This window comes from Dipodomys merriami, unplaced genomic scaffold (genome assembly GCF_024711535.1).
Source record: "Dipodomys merriami isolate MVZ:Mamm:240054 unplaced genomic scaffold, mDipMer1.0.p SCAF_116, whole genome shotgun sequence".
NCBI lineage: Eukaryota > Metazoa > Chordata > Mammalia > Rodentia > Heteromyidae > Dipodomys > Dipodomys merriami.
The window spans coordinates 947,289-965,659 of NW_027202449.1; the positions used below are offsets into that span (position 1 = coordinate 947,289).

Here is an 18,371-nt window from a genome sequence, read left to right on the forward strand (position 1 = left end):
GCGTGGGGCGCGCGTGGGGCACGGGGGCGCGGGCTGTGGGGGAAAAGGTCAGCCCGGCGCAGCGGGGCGTGGCTCCCGAGGGCGGGGTTCCGCCCCAGCCAATCCGCGGGGGCGTTCCGGGCGCGTGGCCGCGCGACGCGACGCGTGCCGGGAGGACGCGGCTACAGCCTCCTGGTGGGTGGCGCCTGTGCGCGTGCGCAGAGCGGCGTGCGTGCGCGTGCGTGCGCGCGCCCGTCCGCCCGCCGTCCGTGCTGGCGGGCATGGCGGTGTGCGCTCGGCTCTGCGGCGTGGGCCCTGCGCGCGGGTGTCGGCGGCGGCAGCAGCGCCGCGGCCCCGCGGAGACGGCGGCCGCCGACAGCGAGGCGGACACGGACCCCGAGGAGGAGCGCATCGAGGCGGGCGGCCCCGGCGCGGACACGGACCCCGGGGCGGAGCGCGTCGGGGCGGGCGCGGCGCCGGCCGGGCCGGGGCTCGGCCCCGCCGCGCCGCCCGCGCGCTGCTCGCTGCTGGAGCTGCCCCCGGAGCTGCTGGTGGAGATCTTCGGCTCGCTGCCCGGCACCGACCTGCCCAGCCTGGCCCAGGTCTGCACCAAGTTCCGCCGCATCCTGCACACCGACACCATCTGGAGGCGGCGCTGCCGAGAGGGTGAGCGCGCGCCGGCGGCGGGCGGGCGGGCGGGCGGGCGGGCGTGGGGCCCGGCTCTACCCCGCGGGGGAGCCGTGGCTCTGCCCTGGGGATTAGGGCAGGGGTGGGGCCAGAGCCAGGGAGGGCTGCGGAGGGGCGGAGTGGCCTGGCCAGAGGATGGGAGCTGGGCCGGGGTGGGGCCCCGGGCCTGGGAGGGGCAGGGTCGGGGTGGGCTCGGGCCTGGGAGGGGCCCACCGGTCCGGAGTGGTGCGCGCTGGTCTTTTGGTAAGTGGATCAGTGCACAACACACACACAGTGCCGAAGAGCCAAAGAAAGTAGAAATCGCCAGAGACCTCTGCAGTCCGATTCTGTGCACACAGGCAGCCACGTATGAATTTGGTGTCCCCTCGTGGTGGTGTCCTGTGCATTCCCTCGGAGACCATGTGTGCAGGCGGCCTGGCAAGCTACAGCCTGCACTCACAGCACAGCCGGGCCCTTTACTTGTGCATTTTGCAGACTATGGGAGGGCAGGGTTGTGGGGTGGCAAGGCGGGCTCGCTGATGTTGCTTTGCTGGTCTGCCCCGGCCAGGCTGCCCAGAAGAAGCTCTTCCCTTTGCAGCTGCGGGGCGGCAGTCTGGGCTTTGCTGTACAATGTAGGGGTTGAGGCCCGGTTTGCCATGAGCCCTGTAGAATTCGGGCTCTGTTTACCTGCTGTGTGGTACAGGGCAGGTTGCTTCACCTTCTCCTGTGCTGGCTGAGATCCATTCCCATGGGGTGGCTTTGGGAGCCACGGGGAGCCCACATCAGCGGTGGCTGCGTGGTCCTGATGTTGCTTGGCCCTTCTCACAGTACCTTTTGTAACTTCCGGTTTGCTCTTTGTCTTCTCTCTTCTTAGTCTTAGGCAATCCATTTTTGCTATAAAAACTATTGAGCCTTGCTCATGTGGTTTGTTTTTGCAGTTCAAAGTCCAGGCACAGTTGAGCATTCCCTGGGTCCACTCCTGCAGTCTGCATCTCCAGCCTGCAGAAGGCTCAGGAGTTCCCAGAGTGATTTTTTCCCTTATCTGAAAATCGGTGGACTGTGGGGAGGAAGCTTAGCTGATTAACTTTAGCAGCAGGGAGATTGGGGGCCCCAATCGAGGGCCGTGGGCTGGGTGTGGCAGAGGGCCTGCCCAGCCTGCTGGGCTCTGCAAACTCAGCTCCCTGCCCCATGAGCTTTACTGGGAGTTGGATTTTTCTTCCTTTTTAGCCTTTGCTTTTTTTCCTTTTATTTTTCTTTGACTTGAAGGGTTTTTTAAAGATAATTTTTTAAATTGAGATTTAAGTGATTACATAAATTTCAACAGTATTGTAGGATAATGGTACTTAGTCACAAACATTTTAACCTTCACAAGGCAAATTGTGGTTGTTATGGTCTATAATGTTCGTTAATTCTATGAGCTTTGACAATACTATTTCTTCCACATTGGGTCATACATAAATTTCTTTCCTTCACTTGTAGATTTTATTATATAATCTGAACAGATTTGTCGGATATCTATGGTCATTTTTTTTTTTTTGTCCTGGGGCTTGAACTCAGGACCTGAACACTATCCCTGAGCTTCTTTTTGCTCAAGGCTATCACTACCGTTTGAGCCACAGTGCCACTTGTAGCTTTTTTGTTTGTGTGGTACTGAGGAATTGAATCCAGGATGTCACGTATTCCCAGCCCTAGTCACTTTTGAACTTCACTTGTAGTAACTCTTGAGGAATTTGCAACTCTAAAGGTCTGGGTTTTTGGATTGTGCCTATGTGACTTCTAGCGAAAGTTAGGAAATGGCCTGTGAGGGGCCTTATTCTGCAAACTTTTCTTTTTCTTTTTGTCAGTCATGGGCCTGAGCTCTGACCCTCAGCTCAAGGCGACCGCTCTACCACTTGAGCTATAGCGCCACTTCCAGTTTTCTTCCTGCCTGGGCTGGCTTTGAACTGTGATCCTCAGATCTCAGCCTCCTGAATAGCTAGGATGACAGGCGTGAGCTACCGGTGCCTGGCTATTTTTTGTTTTTTGTTTTTTTTGGTCCAGTCATGGAGTCTGAACTCTGGGTCTGGGTGCAGTCCCTCAGCTCTTCAGCTCAAGGCTAGCGCTCTACCACTTGAGCCACAGCGTCACTTCCGGCTTTTTTCTTTTTGCTTATATGGTGCTGAGGAATTGTATCCAGGGCCTCATGCATGCAAGGCAAGCGCTCTACCACTGAGCCACCTTCCCAGCCCTATTTTTTGTTTTTTTAAACAGGGTCTGACTCCAGTTCAGGTTGCCCTCAGCCTGGGGAGGGCCAGGCTCGCATGGTGTGCTGTCCTGCCAGGCTGTTCTGGCAGCTGTTACCGCTCCATATAGGCTGAGCACACTGAGTACACTGAGTGTTACGGACGCCGACAAGGCCCAAGTCCAGAGGCTTAGATGAAGACCTGCACTGCCCCACTTGTGGCAGGGAGGCTGGGCTGGTCCCACCCTGTAGGTTTCCTGGCTTAATGTATGCAGCCGGGTCTCGGAAGGATGAGCGAGACTTGATGAGGGTTTGGTGAGAACTGGGAGAAGTATCCCTTTCTGAGTCTTTTATAAAGGAGGACAGGAGGTGTGGGGCTGGAACCCAGCCCTGGCAGGAAGACACGCTTGCTTGTCTGTTTCTGCTGCAGTGAACAGCTCTGCGTCACCCTGGTCGTGTTAGTGGCAGTATGGTCACTATTTCTGGGCCACCTCAGCCTTGCTGGCCCCAGTACTGGCATCTGGAGTGGTCTGGGCTAAAATTGGTCCTTCCTGAGCCCGTGAAAGGTTTCTCCTCCGAAGCCAGGTCTGTCCTGAAGCTGGACCAGCAGAACCTGGGTCGCGGGTGTGGCCCTGAAGAGAGGCTGGGCTGAGCGTGTCCCACGCCTGTGCATGCTGCGCCCATGCTGCGTCCTGCATCACTGCCTGGCCTCTCCTGCTACTCGGGGAGGGGTGGCTGGGGGCAACTGTGCATATGTCACCATTTCCCAGGGCGCCCGGCGCCGGCCCTCTGCCCTGGCTAGTCAGTGCTTCACCCCAGTGGCTGTAGCCAGTTTGGATACTGTCCTCTTATGAGGTGCTCTGTGAAGTCCGCACAGGCCAAAGAATTGAGGAAATTCAAGCCCTCATTCTAAACCAAGGCTGGTCGGAGGCCTTTCTGCCCATCAGCCTGGCAGGGTCTTCTTTTGATGACGGATACTTGGGTGACACCTAGACAGATCTCTATACGACGTTTTGATTAGCTGGAAGTCTAAAGTAGGCTTAAATTTCATCAAAACCTGAAATAAAAATTTCCTGTAATGTTTGACCTTTTTAAAAACTGAAAATTGTTGGCCAGTGCTAATTATTATTTTTTTTTCTGAAAAAATGGAAAGTGTGATTTCTGTGCTTTGGTTTGCTGATGAGAAACAGAAATGTAGCTTTTAGCCATGGCTGAACCTGGAGGGTTGTCTTGGAAAAAGGTTTTACATTTTGGTTTCTGTTGACACTGGAAGCGCCTACCTGTTCTGGTGGGAGGGACAGTCTGTCAGGAAGCCAGGAGCCGCTCGCACCCTGGGGGGAGGCCTGGCCTCCTTAAAGAGCCCCCGGCCCCCCCCCCCCCAGCCTTGTCTCTGTCTCTCTGTCTCTGTCTGTTTTGGTGCTGGGGAGGGGCCCGTGCACAGGCCTGCTGGCCCGGACCGCTGCTGTAGTCTTGGACTTCACCCGGCGGGGAGGTGAGGAGGATGGTGCTGTGCAGGGTGTCTTTAAATGGAAGAGAAGCTAGCAAATGAGCAGTACCTGCGCCCCTCGCCGCAGTGAGCGGAGTGGTGCTGGAGACTTGCCAGGAGTGGCCTGGCCGGTCCATGTCCTGACCCCTCAGGCAGTTCCCAAGGGTGTCAGGGGGCAGCTGAGGCTGGGGCGGCGTCTTTGCTTGGGAGCGTGTGTGAACACTGCCATCTGGCACTCTGCCAAGGTGTGGGTGCTCTCCACGAGCCACATCCCTCTTTTCCTTTCTCTTAGAGACAGATCTGGATTGGCCTTCATATGCTTATGTTCACCGGGTGCTTCCAGAAGTGGTTTGGAAACCAAATCCGCCAGGCTGTGCTGGGCATGGGGGCAGGGCGGGCAGCAGGTGTGGCACCAGGTGTGGCCGCCGTCCACCTGGCCCTGGCTGCTCCTCGTTCTGTGTGAATGCCCACTTAGTGAGTGAGGCTGGGAGGCATGAGCCTCCCAGGGCTCCTGCAGGCCCGCCTCCACCTTGGCAGTCAGACAGTCCTGCGCCGTCTTCCGTGCTGTCCCATCCACCGCTGTGTCGCAGTCAGGAAGAACTTCCTTCAAGCAGTAGACAGTGAGGGTGGGAGCAGTCCAGTAGCTGAGCAGGCTCTGCTCCTGCTCTGGGCCTCCAGCACTGGGCATGCGCCCAGCCGACCGCAGCCGTCTCCGTGCTGCTGCCTCCCGCTTCCTGGTTTGAGTCTCACTGAGGGGCCTGGCGGCGGGCACAGGCCCAAAGAGCAGCGGTTTATTAGCTGGGCGCTGGTGGCTCACGCCTGTGATCCTAGCTATTCAGGAGTCTGAGATCTGAGGGTCCCGGTTCAAAGCTGGCCCGGGCAGGAAAGTCCGTGAGACTCTTATCTCCAGTAAACCACCAGAAAACTGGAAGTGGCGCTGTGGCTCACATGGTAGAGTGCGCGCCTTGAGCTGAAAAGCTGAGGCCCAGAGTTCAAGCCCGACAAAAAAAAAAAAAAAAAGCAGGGGTTTTCGTTTCCTGCAGCCTGCTTCCCTGAGCTGGGGGCTTCCTTACTCTGTCTCCCATCAGCCCTGGTGTCCCCGGGCTCTGGCTTCCCAGAGGACAGAATGGCAGAGTGTGCACACGCAGTCAGGGCCACGCGGTGGGAAGTCTCTTCCTCGCAGAGATGGAGCTGAGCTCTTGTCTCCGCGGCTTCTGCCTGACTTCGCAGGATATCGGCTCCAGCCATCCTTGAGGACGGCGCTGCTGTTGCCACGTGGCTGCAGGAGGCATTCGCGGAGCTGGGGTGGGCCAGCGCAGGCTCTGCTTCAGAAGGGTAGCTGTGGCTGCCGTGGGCCTAGCCCAATACCAGTGTCAGTCTGGTTCTCGGGAGTAGGCACAGTGGCGGATGCTCTGCCACACTTGTCCGCACTCTGGGGTTGCCTTGTTCCGTTGTAGGTCAGGTGGCCATCCTCATCAGAGCAGACGGTGAGGATGGCCGCTCACGGAGGGCCTCCCTCTGCTGTGCTAGACTGTGATGCTTGGGGGCCGTGGTGGTGGCCCGCCCAGAAGTCACTGCGCAGAAGACGACCTCCACGCCTTCCTCCTCTCCCGCCTGTCCGCTTGTCTGCGCTGCCCTGTGAGATCTTGTGCTAACCCCTAGCACCTGTTTCTTGTTGCAGAGTATGGCGTGTGTGAGAACCCACGGAGGCTGGAGAGCGCAGGTGTCTCCTTCCGCGATGTCTATGCACAGCGTGAGTTCCGTCTTCCTGCTCATCCGTCTTCCGCCTTGTAGCAAAGCAGACGGCCAGCACCAGCGGTGCAGGATGGAAGGGCGGGGTGGTGGCTTGTCCTCAGACACTGTGTCCAGTCATGCGCAGCACAGGGAATACAGCACTGAAACTGGGGGCGCTGTCTTCTCCTGAGTGCACCAGTCAGTCCACAGTGGTGAAAGGCATCTGAGATGGCAAGGACCACGTGTTAGTGAACCAGTGACTTATATTTTACCCATTTTGTATCTTTTGAACTTGGAGATGGAACCCAAGGCCTCACCCGTGGGGGGTAGGGGCTGCCCTCACCCATTGTAGGCCTGACGTTAGTGGACACCTGTACCTGCACGTAGTTGTATGGGCACCATGTGCCATTGGTCTGACCACTGTCAGACCAAGGTGTGTCTGTAACCGCAGCTATTTATTTTTTGTTCTGGGAACAGTCAGTATCCTCCTACTACAGACGCTTGTGTGAGGTGGACAGTTGTCAGCGTAGCCTTCCTGCTGTTCTGTGGACACGAGAAATGACTTTCCCACCCATCTGCACTGTGCCTGCCTCCTTAGGGACCTTTGATTAACATCAACTAGTTATAGAGGAAATGCATCTTGACGTGTCCATATATGCACACAATATACCCTGACCAGGCTCAGCCCCTCCATTCTGACCTGCACCTCAAGTTGATCTCAATTTTTGAATGGTTAATTGAAGATACAAGTCTCATGTCATGGACTTCCCAGCCCGGGCTGGCTTTGTACTGCCATCCTCAGACCTCCTGAGTAGCTAGGATTACAGCTGCGAGCCACCGGTGCCCAGCTTTTTTGACTTGTTTTAATGTAGTTGAAAGTAAGTTGCAGCTTGGCACTTGTGGCTTATACCTGTACCCTAGCTACTTAGGAAGCTGGGCTTCTTGTTCAAAGCTAGTCGGGGCAGAAAAGCCTACAAGATTCTATTTGCAATTAACTAGCAAAAAAGCTGGACTGGAGTTGTGGCTCAAGTGGTAGAATGCTAGCTGTGGGTAAAAAAGCTGAGTAAAGCCAGGTGCTTATGCCTATAATCCCAGCTACCCATGCTGCTGAGATCTGAGGACCATAGTTCGAAGCCAGCCCAGGCAGAAAAGTCCATGTGAGACTTGTATCTCCAATTAACTCAAAAGCTGGAAGTGGTGCTGTGGCTAAAAGTGGTAGAGCACTAGTCTTGATCAAAAGAGCTCAGGGACAGCGCTGAGGCCCTGAATTCAAGCCCCACCACCACCAAGCTGAGTAAGTTAGGCCCCAGTTGACGCCCTGGTACAGGCTCACACACAGTGGAAGTTTCAGATGTCTGTATTTCCCACCCACACATCTCAGCATGTGTGGGGCACAGTACTTGTTTCCAGTCCTTGCCTTGTTGACTAAGCACCCGCTGTTATTTCCTGACCATAAGACAAGGCTGGTTTTATGACTGCTTCAGCAGCAGACTTGGGTTGATGGAGAAAGGAAGTGTGCATGCTGCCCGCCCCGGTCAGGCCCTGTGTGTCCTGCTGCTCAGAGTCCTGGGTGATATTCGGGCTGGTTGGGTGGTGGTCATTTCCTTTAGTTGGCACACAGGCGAACATGTTCCTCTGTACCTAGACCAGATTGGTGAACTCGAGCTGCCACCTGTCCCCGGAGTGTCCCCAGGGCTCAGAAACCGTTCACGGCCCCTGGAGACTGTGGATGTCATCTTGGCAGCCGGGGCCTGTGTGAACCAGCCCACTCTGTCAGTTAACAGCTAGGGCTTCGGGGCTGACTCTGACCAGGCCTCCCTTCAGGAGGGGACTGGAGGGAGGATGGCTTCCTTCCCCACGCCTTATGTCTAAGTGACGCTTGCTCCTTCCCTTCCTGCAGTGCTTCACCGGTACAGACACATCCTGGGGCTGTGGCAGCCGGACATTGGGCCGTATGGAGGCCTGCTGAATGTGGTGGTGAGTCAGCTTCACACGGGGTGGCCAGAGCACCCAGGAAGCACGGGCCTGCTGAGACCAGTGGGCGCCTCACCAGGCCGCTGCGGTGCCAGGCGCTACTCAGATGGGCAAAGATTCCTTCTGAGCAGCTCGCTCACTTTCTCCCCATGCCCTTGTCTGATGATAAGATGTAGCTGGCTGTGGACAGGCTGCATTCAGCATCTGTGGAACACTAGTTTGGGGTCCAGACCTGATGGAGCAGTGAGGGTGAGCCCGTGCCCTCTTGTCTCTGCAGGTGGATGGCCTGTTCATCGTGGGCTGGATGTATCTGCCGCCCCATGACCCTCACGTTGACGACCCCATGAGATCCAAGCCTCTGTTTAGAATCCACTTGATGGAGAGGAGGTCGGCCACCGTGGAGTGTATGTATGGCCACAAAGGGCCACACAACGGCCATGTCCAGGTGGGTGAGGGCTGGGCCCCCATATGCATGTGGCTGTCTCATTCCTGTTGCCTTCCTGGGTGGGCGGGGCGTTCTTAGCTGCACATGGAGTGGGGAGGTGTCCCTGCTTTGCAGTGCGCTCGGCGCAGCTCGGCGGAGGAGCGGGATGTCTCTGTCTAGAACCAGCTCCAGGTTTTGCATTATTGGAGCCTTTGGTTCTGTCACTGCACACTCAGCTCCTTTGCCTTCTGTTCTCAAGATCATGAGCTTAGCCGGGCACCAGGGGCTCACACCTGTCATCCCAGCTACTCAGGAGCCTGAGGTCTGAAGATCAGGGTTCAGAGCCAGCCCAAGCAGAAAGTCCTTGAGACTCATCTCCAATTAAATCACAGAAAAAGTGGGAAGTGGCACCAGGGCTCAAGTGGTAGAGTGCTAGCCTTGAGCAAAAGCAGCTCAGGACAGCGCCCAGGTCCAGAGTCCAAGCCCCAAGACCAGCAAAAAACAAAACATGGATCACGAGCTTAGAATAAAACTTTCCTCTCAGTCGCTGGCCTTGTGGGTATAGTGTGCAGTCAGCGCTCCGCAGCCCTGGCAGGTCGTCCCCGCCCCCAGAAGAACACAGGCCTGGTGCCTTCTGGTGCTCTCCTTTCATGATCTATTTTGGCCTCATCTTGTGCATTTTCAGATGGGTGTGTGTGTGTGTGTGTGTGTGTGTGTGTGTGTGTGTGTGTGTGTGTGTGTGTGTGTGTGTGTGTGTGTGTGTGTGTGTGTGTGTGTGTGCTTTTATGTGCACGTGTGATCTCAGATGGAGGCTCTGGTCTTGTCACACAGCTCAGCTGTGGCTGCAGCTGAGGCTGACCTGCATTCCTCTGCATCTTTCCTTCTGTCACTGAAGATTGTGAAGAAGGACGAGTTCTCCACCAAGTGCAACCAGACGGACCACCACAGGATGTCTGGAGGGAGGCAGGAGGTGAGCTCCACAGAGAAGGGGGTTCTCAGAGTGCAACCTGGTCCTTACACATACACAGGAGGCTGTGCAGTGGGAGACCGCCCTCCTGTGACTAGCAGCAAGGCTCCCTACCTGGTGTGCCCTCCTGTGTTGGTGCATAAATGATCTGACTTGTGACCATGAATACAGCTTTGTCTGGTGGGTTCTGATCTGGGGGGAAGGGAGGGTTTGAACAGAGAGGAGAAGACTCCAAGAGACCCCGACTTGACTTTGGCCACTTTGTTTTGTGCTGGGTGGGACACAGAACATGTGGAGGGTCTGTTGGGCTTTTAGGAAGATGCACTTTTGTTTTGCTGTGGTATATGGACTTAAGCTGATTAGTAGCTCGGCTGTGTCGGTTTCATTCCTGTTTCTGCCTTGATTCTGGTTTTCAGTTCCAGTCATGACATATTAGTTGATAATTTATAACTTTTCTTTTTTTTTTGCCCGCCCTAGGGCTTGAAGTTAGGGCCTGGGCACTGTTCCTGAGCTTCTTTGTGCTCAAGGCTAGTGCTCGACCACTTGAGCCACAGTGACACTTCTGGCTTTTGTGTATGTGGTACTTAGGAATGGAACCCAGGGTTTCATGCATGCCAGGTGAGCACTCTACCACTGAGCCACCTTCCCAGCCCTGCTTTCTCCAATTGCTTTTGCCTGTGGTTAGCCCAGAGGCCTCCTCCCTCATAGCTTCTAGGCAACACTCAGCCCATGTAGTAAAGGCAGCAAGTGCTTAGCCCCACTCCTTTCCCTGAGAGAGCACCCCTTTGGGATAGCTAAGACCATATTAAAGACCATCTGAGACAGAAGCTGGCACTTCTCACTCCTCTGTTGTGAGAAGGGTCTTGCCAGTCCCTTTGCTGGCAATAGACCTTTCTTTGTGCTTTGTACCTGGGTGTCTGCATGGCCTACTGGCAAAGTCTGAAATACTCCAACACCTGATTTATGGAGTGCTGGTTAGTCTTTGGAACCACATAGCACTAAGATCTCTGACATTTGCACACCTCCCGTCCCCCTCAACTGGGGCTTGGATTCAGAGCTTGGGCACTGTCCCTAAGCTTTTTCACCCAACACTGGTGCCCCGTCCCTTGAGCTACACGCCCGTGTCCAAAATTTGGACAAGTAATGCTGATTGTGTGGAAGCAGACTAAGCACGGAATATCGTGAGTGGTTTGCGAGTTGGTGCCTTGGCGGCGTGGCATTTGTCAGCTGCTCTCCGAGCGCGTGCGCACTCATGCTGTGGCGGCTGTGGCTCAGAGCCCCGAGTCAGCAGCCACAGCTGTGGTGGCCTTAGCTGACCTGTGTGGCCGGTTAGGAATGCGCTCCCCTAAATCCAGCCTTCGCCCAGGGTCCTGAGAGCTGGGCTTGTGTGGCGCGGTGGGAAATGGTCTGTACCTAGGAGCGCTGCCAGGGGCCACGGCCCAGCCTTGCTGCCCCCTGGGGGTCTGGACCATGGCCCAGTCCTGGTGCTTGTCACTGGCCCGCCGTGGACGTGGAGGGGTTTTCACCTGCCCACCAGGAAGCCCATGCCCACCATGCCCGCCTGGCCACACGGTCTCGTGTCACAGTGCTGTGGTTTTCACGCTGTGTTCTCTTGGAAGGAATTCCGAACGTGGCTGAAGGAGGAATGGGGCCGCACGCTGGAGGACATATTCCATGAGCACATGCAGGAGCTAATCCTGATGAAGTTCATCTACACCAGTCAGTACGAGTAAGCACGGCCTGTCGCTGTGGCCCCGCCTCCCTGTGGGGCTGTGAACACAGCCTTTCTTGACTGTCGTCCTCCTCTCTCTAGCTGCTATGAACTAGCTGCTATGACCCGAGCTCCTTTCCCAGGGGTAACAGAGTGGGAAGAGCACTTCCCTTTGCCCCTGGGAAGAGGTACTGTTCGGGAGCCATCCCTCTAGGCTTTGTGGGGTGTGTGATGAGACCAGGATTTTATGCCTTCAGGCTGCGGTGTGAGAGCCATAGCTGGGTATGCTGCCCTCAGGCCTGGGCCTGGAAGAGGCCTGCCCGGGTGGAGCCGAACCCCTCCTTCTGCCTGTCTCCCCCGCAGCAACTGCCTCACCTACCGCCGGATCTACCTCCCACCCAGCCACCCCGATGACCTCATCAAGCCGGGCCTCTTCAAGGGCACCTACGGCAGCCACGGCCTGGAGATTGTGATGCTCAGCTTCCACGGCCAGTACGCCAGGGGCACCAAGATCACCGTGAGTTGTGTCATGCCGAGGCCTCCCGGTGGGACCGGCGTGCGTGGCTCCATCTACACTCAGGGCCACTGCCCCCTGGCTGCCGCAGTGGGCTCAGGACTTGGGCTCCTGGCCCCTCGCCAGTGGGGATTGGGGTGCTGGGTCTGGACCCTCCCGTCCTGGAAGGAGATGCTGCGTTTTTCACAGGGTCCCCAGGGTTAGCCTGCAGCCTGGATTGTCTGGCAGGCAGTGTTGAAGCTTAGACACCCCGGAAATTCCGCGTGGGCCTGCTGAGAGGTCCTGGGGCCGGGATCTGTAGGTTTTGATTTAGCCGGGGCTGGGGAGAGGGGCCCGAGCCGCAGCCTCACTGGGACCTGTGTGACGTCATAGATGCTGTTGCTGTCTGCATGTCTCACAGTAAAGTCCCCCCCCCCCCCAGTCTGCCGGCTTGGTGTTAGGCTGACAGGGCCATCCTGCCCTGAGGAAGTACAGCGTCCCGTCCCAGCTTCCTGTGCTTTTGGAAGCTCCTGTGGAAGGGCAGGCCTCGTCAGGCTTGGTGGGGGTAGTTCTTTCCCGCCGCTGGCATGCTGCTCCTGCGTGGTCAGGAGGTCTGATGGTCTGGTCCGGGTCCCGTGGTGGCCTGTGTTGGCTGTTGGGCCCTTCCTCGCTGGCGTGTGTTCCTCCCGTGCTTCCGAGCCTTGGCCCAGGGCCTCCTGGAGACAGTGCCAGCTGTGTGCTCAGGTAGACAGGTCTGGGAGTTCCTTGGGCCTGCCGCCCTCTGCTTGGTTCCCACCCAAGGGTGGGCACAGGGGCGCACAGTGCCGGCAGGCTTGGCACCTCTGCCTCTTCTTCTGAAATCCCTTCCCGTGGGGCTGCCCCCGGGCACTGGCTTGTCAAGGGCATCCAGGTCTTCTTAAGGACTGCTGCTAAGTCAGGGGAGCCCCGCAGTGTGCTCTAGCAGCCGGGGAGGATCTAGGCCAGAGCTGTGCAGTTTCTTTGGCTCTGAGACGCACTGCTGCTGTCTACCGGCTCCACAGGGTGACCCCAACATCCCTGCTGGGCAGCAGACGGTGGAGATTGACCTGAGGCATCGCATCCAGCTGCCCGACGTCGAGAACCTGTGCAACTTCAATGAGCTCTCACGCATTGTGCTGGAGGTCCACGAGCAGGTGCGGCGTGAGCAGCAGCAGGAGGCTGGTGACGGCCCCGCCCCACCTCGTGAACAGCCGGCCGCCAGGGGGCCGGACGGGGCTGCTGCCCAGGACAGTAAGGAGCCCGGGGATGAAGCAGCCTCAGCCCCGGCCGGGCAGGGGCAGCCTTTTGTGCTGCCTGTGGGCGTGAGCTCGAGGAACGAGAAATACCCACGCACCTGCAGGATGTGGTAAGGACCACGAGGGCCCTGGCTCCACCAGCTGTGCCCCTGAGTTCTGACAGCGTGGTCTGAGTGCCCCGCGCTCAGCCTCCGCCCCGTCCCCGCTTCACAGCTGCCAGGGAGGAGGGTCTTGTCCTGTCACCCCTCTGGTGACTGAGGGTGACTGGCACAAACACCACAACTCCACCTGTGGTTTCTGGGGGCCTTACTTAGACTTGGCCCAGGTCAGTGTCCCGAAGCTTTGATAAGTGACAGTGAAGAGCAAAGGCGTCACCTGCCCCTTGTGGCGAGAATTCTCCTGTCCACCTGGGTGTCCTGGTGGGGGTGGGCAGCTCACGGTGGGCATGGGCCTCACCCCCAGCTGCCTGGTGAGTGCAGTGCACATGGGGCCCCTGGGGGGTTACTGCCACGCACGCCACCTCCTCTTCCTGCTGTTGTGGGCTGCCATTCAGCCTGCACCTTTCTCGGCTTTTGCATTTACACCTGTGCCTTGGTCTCTGCCTTCAGGCTGTGTTCCTGGTTCTATGCCCTTCCCCCTTTAGGCCCTCTGCATAGATGAACAAGGCCTTTGCCCATGCCTCTTAATTTGCTAGAATTGAGCAAAACGAGTAAGTGCAGTCTCCTGGTCTCATGGACCACATTTCAGTTGCCCAGTGGCCATCAGTGGCTGTACTGGACAGGGCAGATCTAGAATAGCCCACCAGGACAAAGTCCTGCTGGATGGCTGCCCTAGGGTCAGTCTAAGGTGAGGCATCTGTTCCTTTGCCCCTGCCTTCATCCTGAAGGATTACTTCCCTTTAGCCTACAGGTGGCTGCCGCCATGTCCGTAGTGTTGGTTCACAGTAGGACATCACAGAAATGAGGGCCCTCTCCAGGTGGTGGAAAATTCACAGTATCTTCATGTGCAGAGAAACGTGACTGGGTTTTCAAATAGGGGCCCAGTATAATTTCAGCAGTTGTAGTTTTGAATGGCTGTGAAAGAAAATAACTTTAGTTACCCTATAAAAATGTTCCAATGCCCAGTGTCCCACGCCAGCATGGATCTCCACAGCTCTGCTGTGGCCAGCCCATGCCTGACCATGCCAGCAGAGCTTCACAGCTCAGTTCTCCATTCCATCCTGTGTTGAACGCTTCTTTGGCCAACATTCTTTGGCCCTTCCTTTCTCTGTATCTGCGTTCTTGCCATAACCAGAGGCCCCGATGGCTGGCACAGTGGCTGTGGAGACCCCCCGTAAGCTGCCTCTGCAGCCCAGCCTGCCCCTCGGCTGTTTCCTTTGCTGCTTGGAGGATCCGCAGTGCGTCTGGGGTGTAGCAGCGTCCCCCGCCCCGTGCCCTGAGGAGTCCGTGCCAGTTCTAATTTCTCCTTACCTGCTGGGGGCGCTCAGACCCTGTACAGTGGACAGAGCTGTGGTTGAGTCAGATGTGGGCTGCAAAGGCCTGCATGAAGCTTTGCAGGTTTTAGTCGGTGTCAGTCTCAGATGGTCTCTGCTACAACCAACTGATGTACCTACAGTGACGTAGGCTTCCTGGGGCTTGCTCTGTGAGGCTGTTGCCAGGCAGGGCTGCTGTGAGGGTGGGCGATGGAGTAATCAGTCAGGCCTGCATCCCGGCCCTCTGCACCCACAGTGTCTGCCTTGCTTGTCCTCAGTGGGGTTCGGTCAGGGCTTCCAGCCCTGCTGTGGCTGGGGTGGTGGGAAGGGCTTCCGGCCCTGCTGTGGCTGGGGTGGTGGGAAGGGCGCTTTGGATGCCTGGTGGTGCCTGCTTTCTCAATAGAGCCTTCCTTCCCATGCTCTGCTCTCTAGTTTCTATGGCACGGGCCTCATCGCTGGCCATGGCTTTACCAGCCCCGAGCGCACACCTGGTGTCTTCGTCCTTTTCGACGAGAACCGCTTTGGCTTCCTCTGGCTGGAACTGAAGTCCTTCAGCTTGTACAGCCGTGTCCAGGCCACCTTCCGGAATGCAGATGCGCCGTCCCCGCAGGCCTTCGACGAGATGCTCAAGAACATCCAGTCCCTCAGCTCCTGACCGCCATGCTGCCCCGGGCTGTGTGGCCAAGGCCCAGCATGCACTGGAAAGCAGCCTTTTCCCGGATGCACACCTGCTCACCAGGGTCCTGGGTTATGTATAGTGTGTAACATATTCCCGTACATTCACAGTAGCTGTGAAGAAGAATGCTGAGCATGTCAACAGCAGCAAAACATAACAAAACACCATAAGCAAACACTGAAGGAAGAGTGAGTCAGGATAGACAGGATGGAAAGGAGAGGCTGTGGGGCATGGAGTCCACCTGTGAACTGCGGTGTCAGAAGTACAACAGACCCTCTGCCAGAGGAGGTGGAATGGACCACGCAGTTGCCCCTGGGCAGACGAACTGCTCTGTGTGTGTGTGGGGGGGGTGGGGACTTCCGCTCTGCCCACTCCTGCTGGCAAGGCTGGGGCCCGTGAGGGTGGTCGGGAAGGTGAAGCTGTCAGAAGTATGGCAGTGTGGACAGGCTGTGGGTGTGAGAAGGGTCCCAGAAGTTGGAGTAACTGGTGTGCAGGGCCCTGGATTAGATTCCTGCTTCTCTGCTCACTTGCTGAGTTTTGGGGCACAGGTACTGTACGGGGACCTCTCTCACCAGTGACACAGGATAGGGACGTGGCCTGTGTGCCTGCCCCAGATAGGCTCCAGCTTCAGCCCAAGGCATGGATCCTGATGCTCCTTGTCCCCTGCAGCCAGTTTTGGTGGCGCACCATTTTGTATGTACCCTTCCCTCCTGCCTCCCGTGTGCGTCCTCTGGGTGTGTGTCTCGTCCAGTGGGGCACACGGCTGCCATTCTCAGTGCAGACATGCTGGCTGGGAGGTGTAGGCTGCCTGTGAAGCGCCGTGTGGATGAGTTGCAGCAGCTGTACTGCACGTGGCACTCGCCACCTGCCCACGCGCGGCACAGCACTGGATGGCCCCGGTCCATGGGACCCTTGGGTGTGGAGGTCCTGAGGTACACTAGTGTGCCCACGCTGTTAACACGTGTCAGGCCCCATCATGTCTTTGCCGAAGGATAGAAGCCGTATGTGTAGACCCTTGCGAGTTTTTTTCTTTTAAATGGTGGTCATAGGGCTTGAACTTGGGACCTCAGCTCTTCAGCTCAAGGCTAACACTCTTACTACTTGAGCCACAGTGCCACTCCAATGTCTGGTGGTTAATTGGAGATAAAGAGTCTCAGGGCTGGCCTTGAACTGCAGTCCTCAGACCTCAGCTTCCTGAGTAGCTAGGACTACAGGTGTGAGTCACTAGTACCTGGTGACCCTTGAGAACTCTCATGCTTCTCGCAGCCCTGGCTAGCTGATTCCCTGCGTGGATTTCTAGGCGAGCCTGCCCTGGTGCCAAGGAGGTGGCAGTTGTACCTTTGCAGAGAGACCAACTTATCCTTAACATTTCCTAAGGAGTTTCTCCCAGCTGGCTTTTGAACCCTGCCCTCCGGTGCATCTGTGCAGTGGCAGGTGCGAGCTTTACTCTTGAGGTAGTTGTCTAGGTCTAACCTACAGGTCCTCTGGGAGGCCTCTCTGGGCCTGCTCTATCACTTGAGCCACAGCACTATTTCCGGCCTTTTCTGCTTATGTGGTGCTGAGTAATCGAGCCCAGGGCCTCATGCATGCGAGGCAAGCACTCTACCACTGAGCCACCTTCCCAGCCCACTTACACTTTTTCTGAATAGTTCATTAGTAAGAGTCTCAAGGACTTTCCTGACCAGGCTGTCTTTGAACTGCGACCCTCAGATCTCAGCCTTCTGAGTAGCTAGGATTACAGATGTGAGCCACTGGCACCTGGTCTTTTTTTTTTTTTTTCCCCAGCAGGAGGGTCGGCAGTCAGGAAGGCCAGGCCCGATCATCTGCCAGCCCCTTCCTGGCTATGAGACTGAATTACTCAGACGCTGGCTTCCCCCACCCCCTTAGGTGCCCTTGGTCAGTCTCAGATGACGTGCGTGCCATCCAAGGCCAGGGTTTTCCCCACTGCGGGTGGGGACCCCAGAGGCTGTCCCTGTCAGGTTCTGGGAATGCAGTTGCAGGAGCAATGGCAGTTCGAGTTGGGTACCTTCAAGGCCCACAGTGCCTGCCTCGGGCACCTGGCAGGCAGACCTCGCCAGGATGGGCATTGGTTTCTTCCCCCCGTTTCATGACGTCACTGCCCAGTAGAGTGCAGCGGATGGAGTCCAGAGCACTGGGGGCCTCTGCCTGTGAACACTCTCTTCTGTGTAGAGGGAGGGTTGGGGTTTCAAGCACAAATTGGAGGAGTTGTCATTTGTGTAGCGGTACTGAGAGCTTTGTCCTTCACCTGTGGCAGGGCTTGGCAGCCCCGGGGTGTGCCGGCCTCTGCACTGAGGCCTCCAGCGGCCACCGTGGAGTTTCTCCTTTCTTGGTGCACCTGGCACGCGTGGTGGGGCTCGTGGCTGCTGCTGGCTGTGTGCGTGTAGCTCAGGCTTCTGGGCCCCTGCATGGGGATGTCTCGGCCTGCTGTTCTCCCCTGTCCCCTTGGGGTCTTGGCTGACCCCAGTCTGTGTACCCTCCTTCCTCTGCCCAGCCGCCATGCCAGCTACCACCCCGCTAGTGCCAGGTGGAATCTGCTGCAGCTCTGCACTGACCGCTGTGTGCTGTGAGACCTGGATAGCAGGCCCCCTCCCTCCCGCAGCCATTGGTTCAGACTCCCTGATCTCTCGCGCTTCCTGGTTTAGGAGGACATCCTCTCTTACGATTGAGTCACAGGAGACGCTACCCACCTCTGGCACTGCAGCTGAAGCAGTGTGGCCGGGTCCTTTCAGACTCTTCCTCTTCCCACTGCCTGCCTTCTGCCCTGTCTGTGAGGGGCGCCCTTGGTTCTGGGCCAACACTCACTCTTCCGTTTTGGTTTGGTTGGTACTCTGGGAATCCGCACTGTGCATGGCTGTCTTAGGCGATGGACAGTGGACTCTGGCTGGCAGGGAGGTGAAGGGCCAGCTGGAGCACAAGGGGCGGAGCCTCTTCTTAGCCACGTTACAAGGCCTACTTGCAGAGGCAAACATGGTCTTGAGTCAGAGAGGGTGGTTCTGGAGGGTGCTCGGGTGTGTTGAAGGGTTGGGGGCCCCAGCAGACAGCCCTGTGCCCCGGTGCCTTGTTCCCTGGGCCCCGTCACCTGGGCCGTTTCTTCTTTTTCAGTTTTCAGTAAATATTTCTGAAGCCTCGTGTGCGGTGTGGTTGTATCTTTGGGGACGTTGCAGACTCTCAGTCTGGGCAGGGTGGAGCAGTGAAGGGCTGAGAGGTAGGAAGCCATAGCATGTCTTGAGGCTGTGCCTCAGTGCTTTTTCCTCTCCAGGCTAGCGCTCTACCA

The 18,371-nt window shown here is 57.3% G+C and overlaps 2 protein-coding genes across 2 annotated transcripts in view; one reads left to right on the forward strand and one right to left on the reverse strand.

Moving 5' to 3' along the window:
* Positions 1-18,371, reverse strand: part of LOC138822812 (uncharacterized) — a 302,929-nt gene that overhangs the window by 112,938 nt on the left and 171,620 nt on the right. The window lies entirely within an intron of this gene.
* Positions 258-18,225, forward strand: LOC138822841 (F-box only protein 31). Its single transcript, XM_070015789.1, has 9 exons — positions 258-645; positions 6,034-6,105; positions 7,987-8,063; positions 8,338-8,505; positions 9,380-9,454; positions 11,071-11,180; positions 11,526-11,679; positions 12,696-13,039; positions 14,833-18,225. The coding sequence occupies exons 1-9, from the start codon at positions 261-263 to the stop codon at positions 15,053-15,055; spliced, it is 1,608 nt and encodes a 535-aa protein (XP_069871890.1). The 5' UTR covers positions 258-260; the 3' UTR covers positions 15,056-18,225.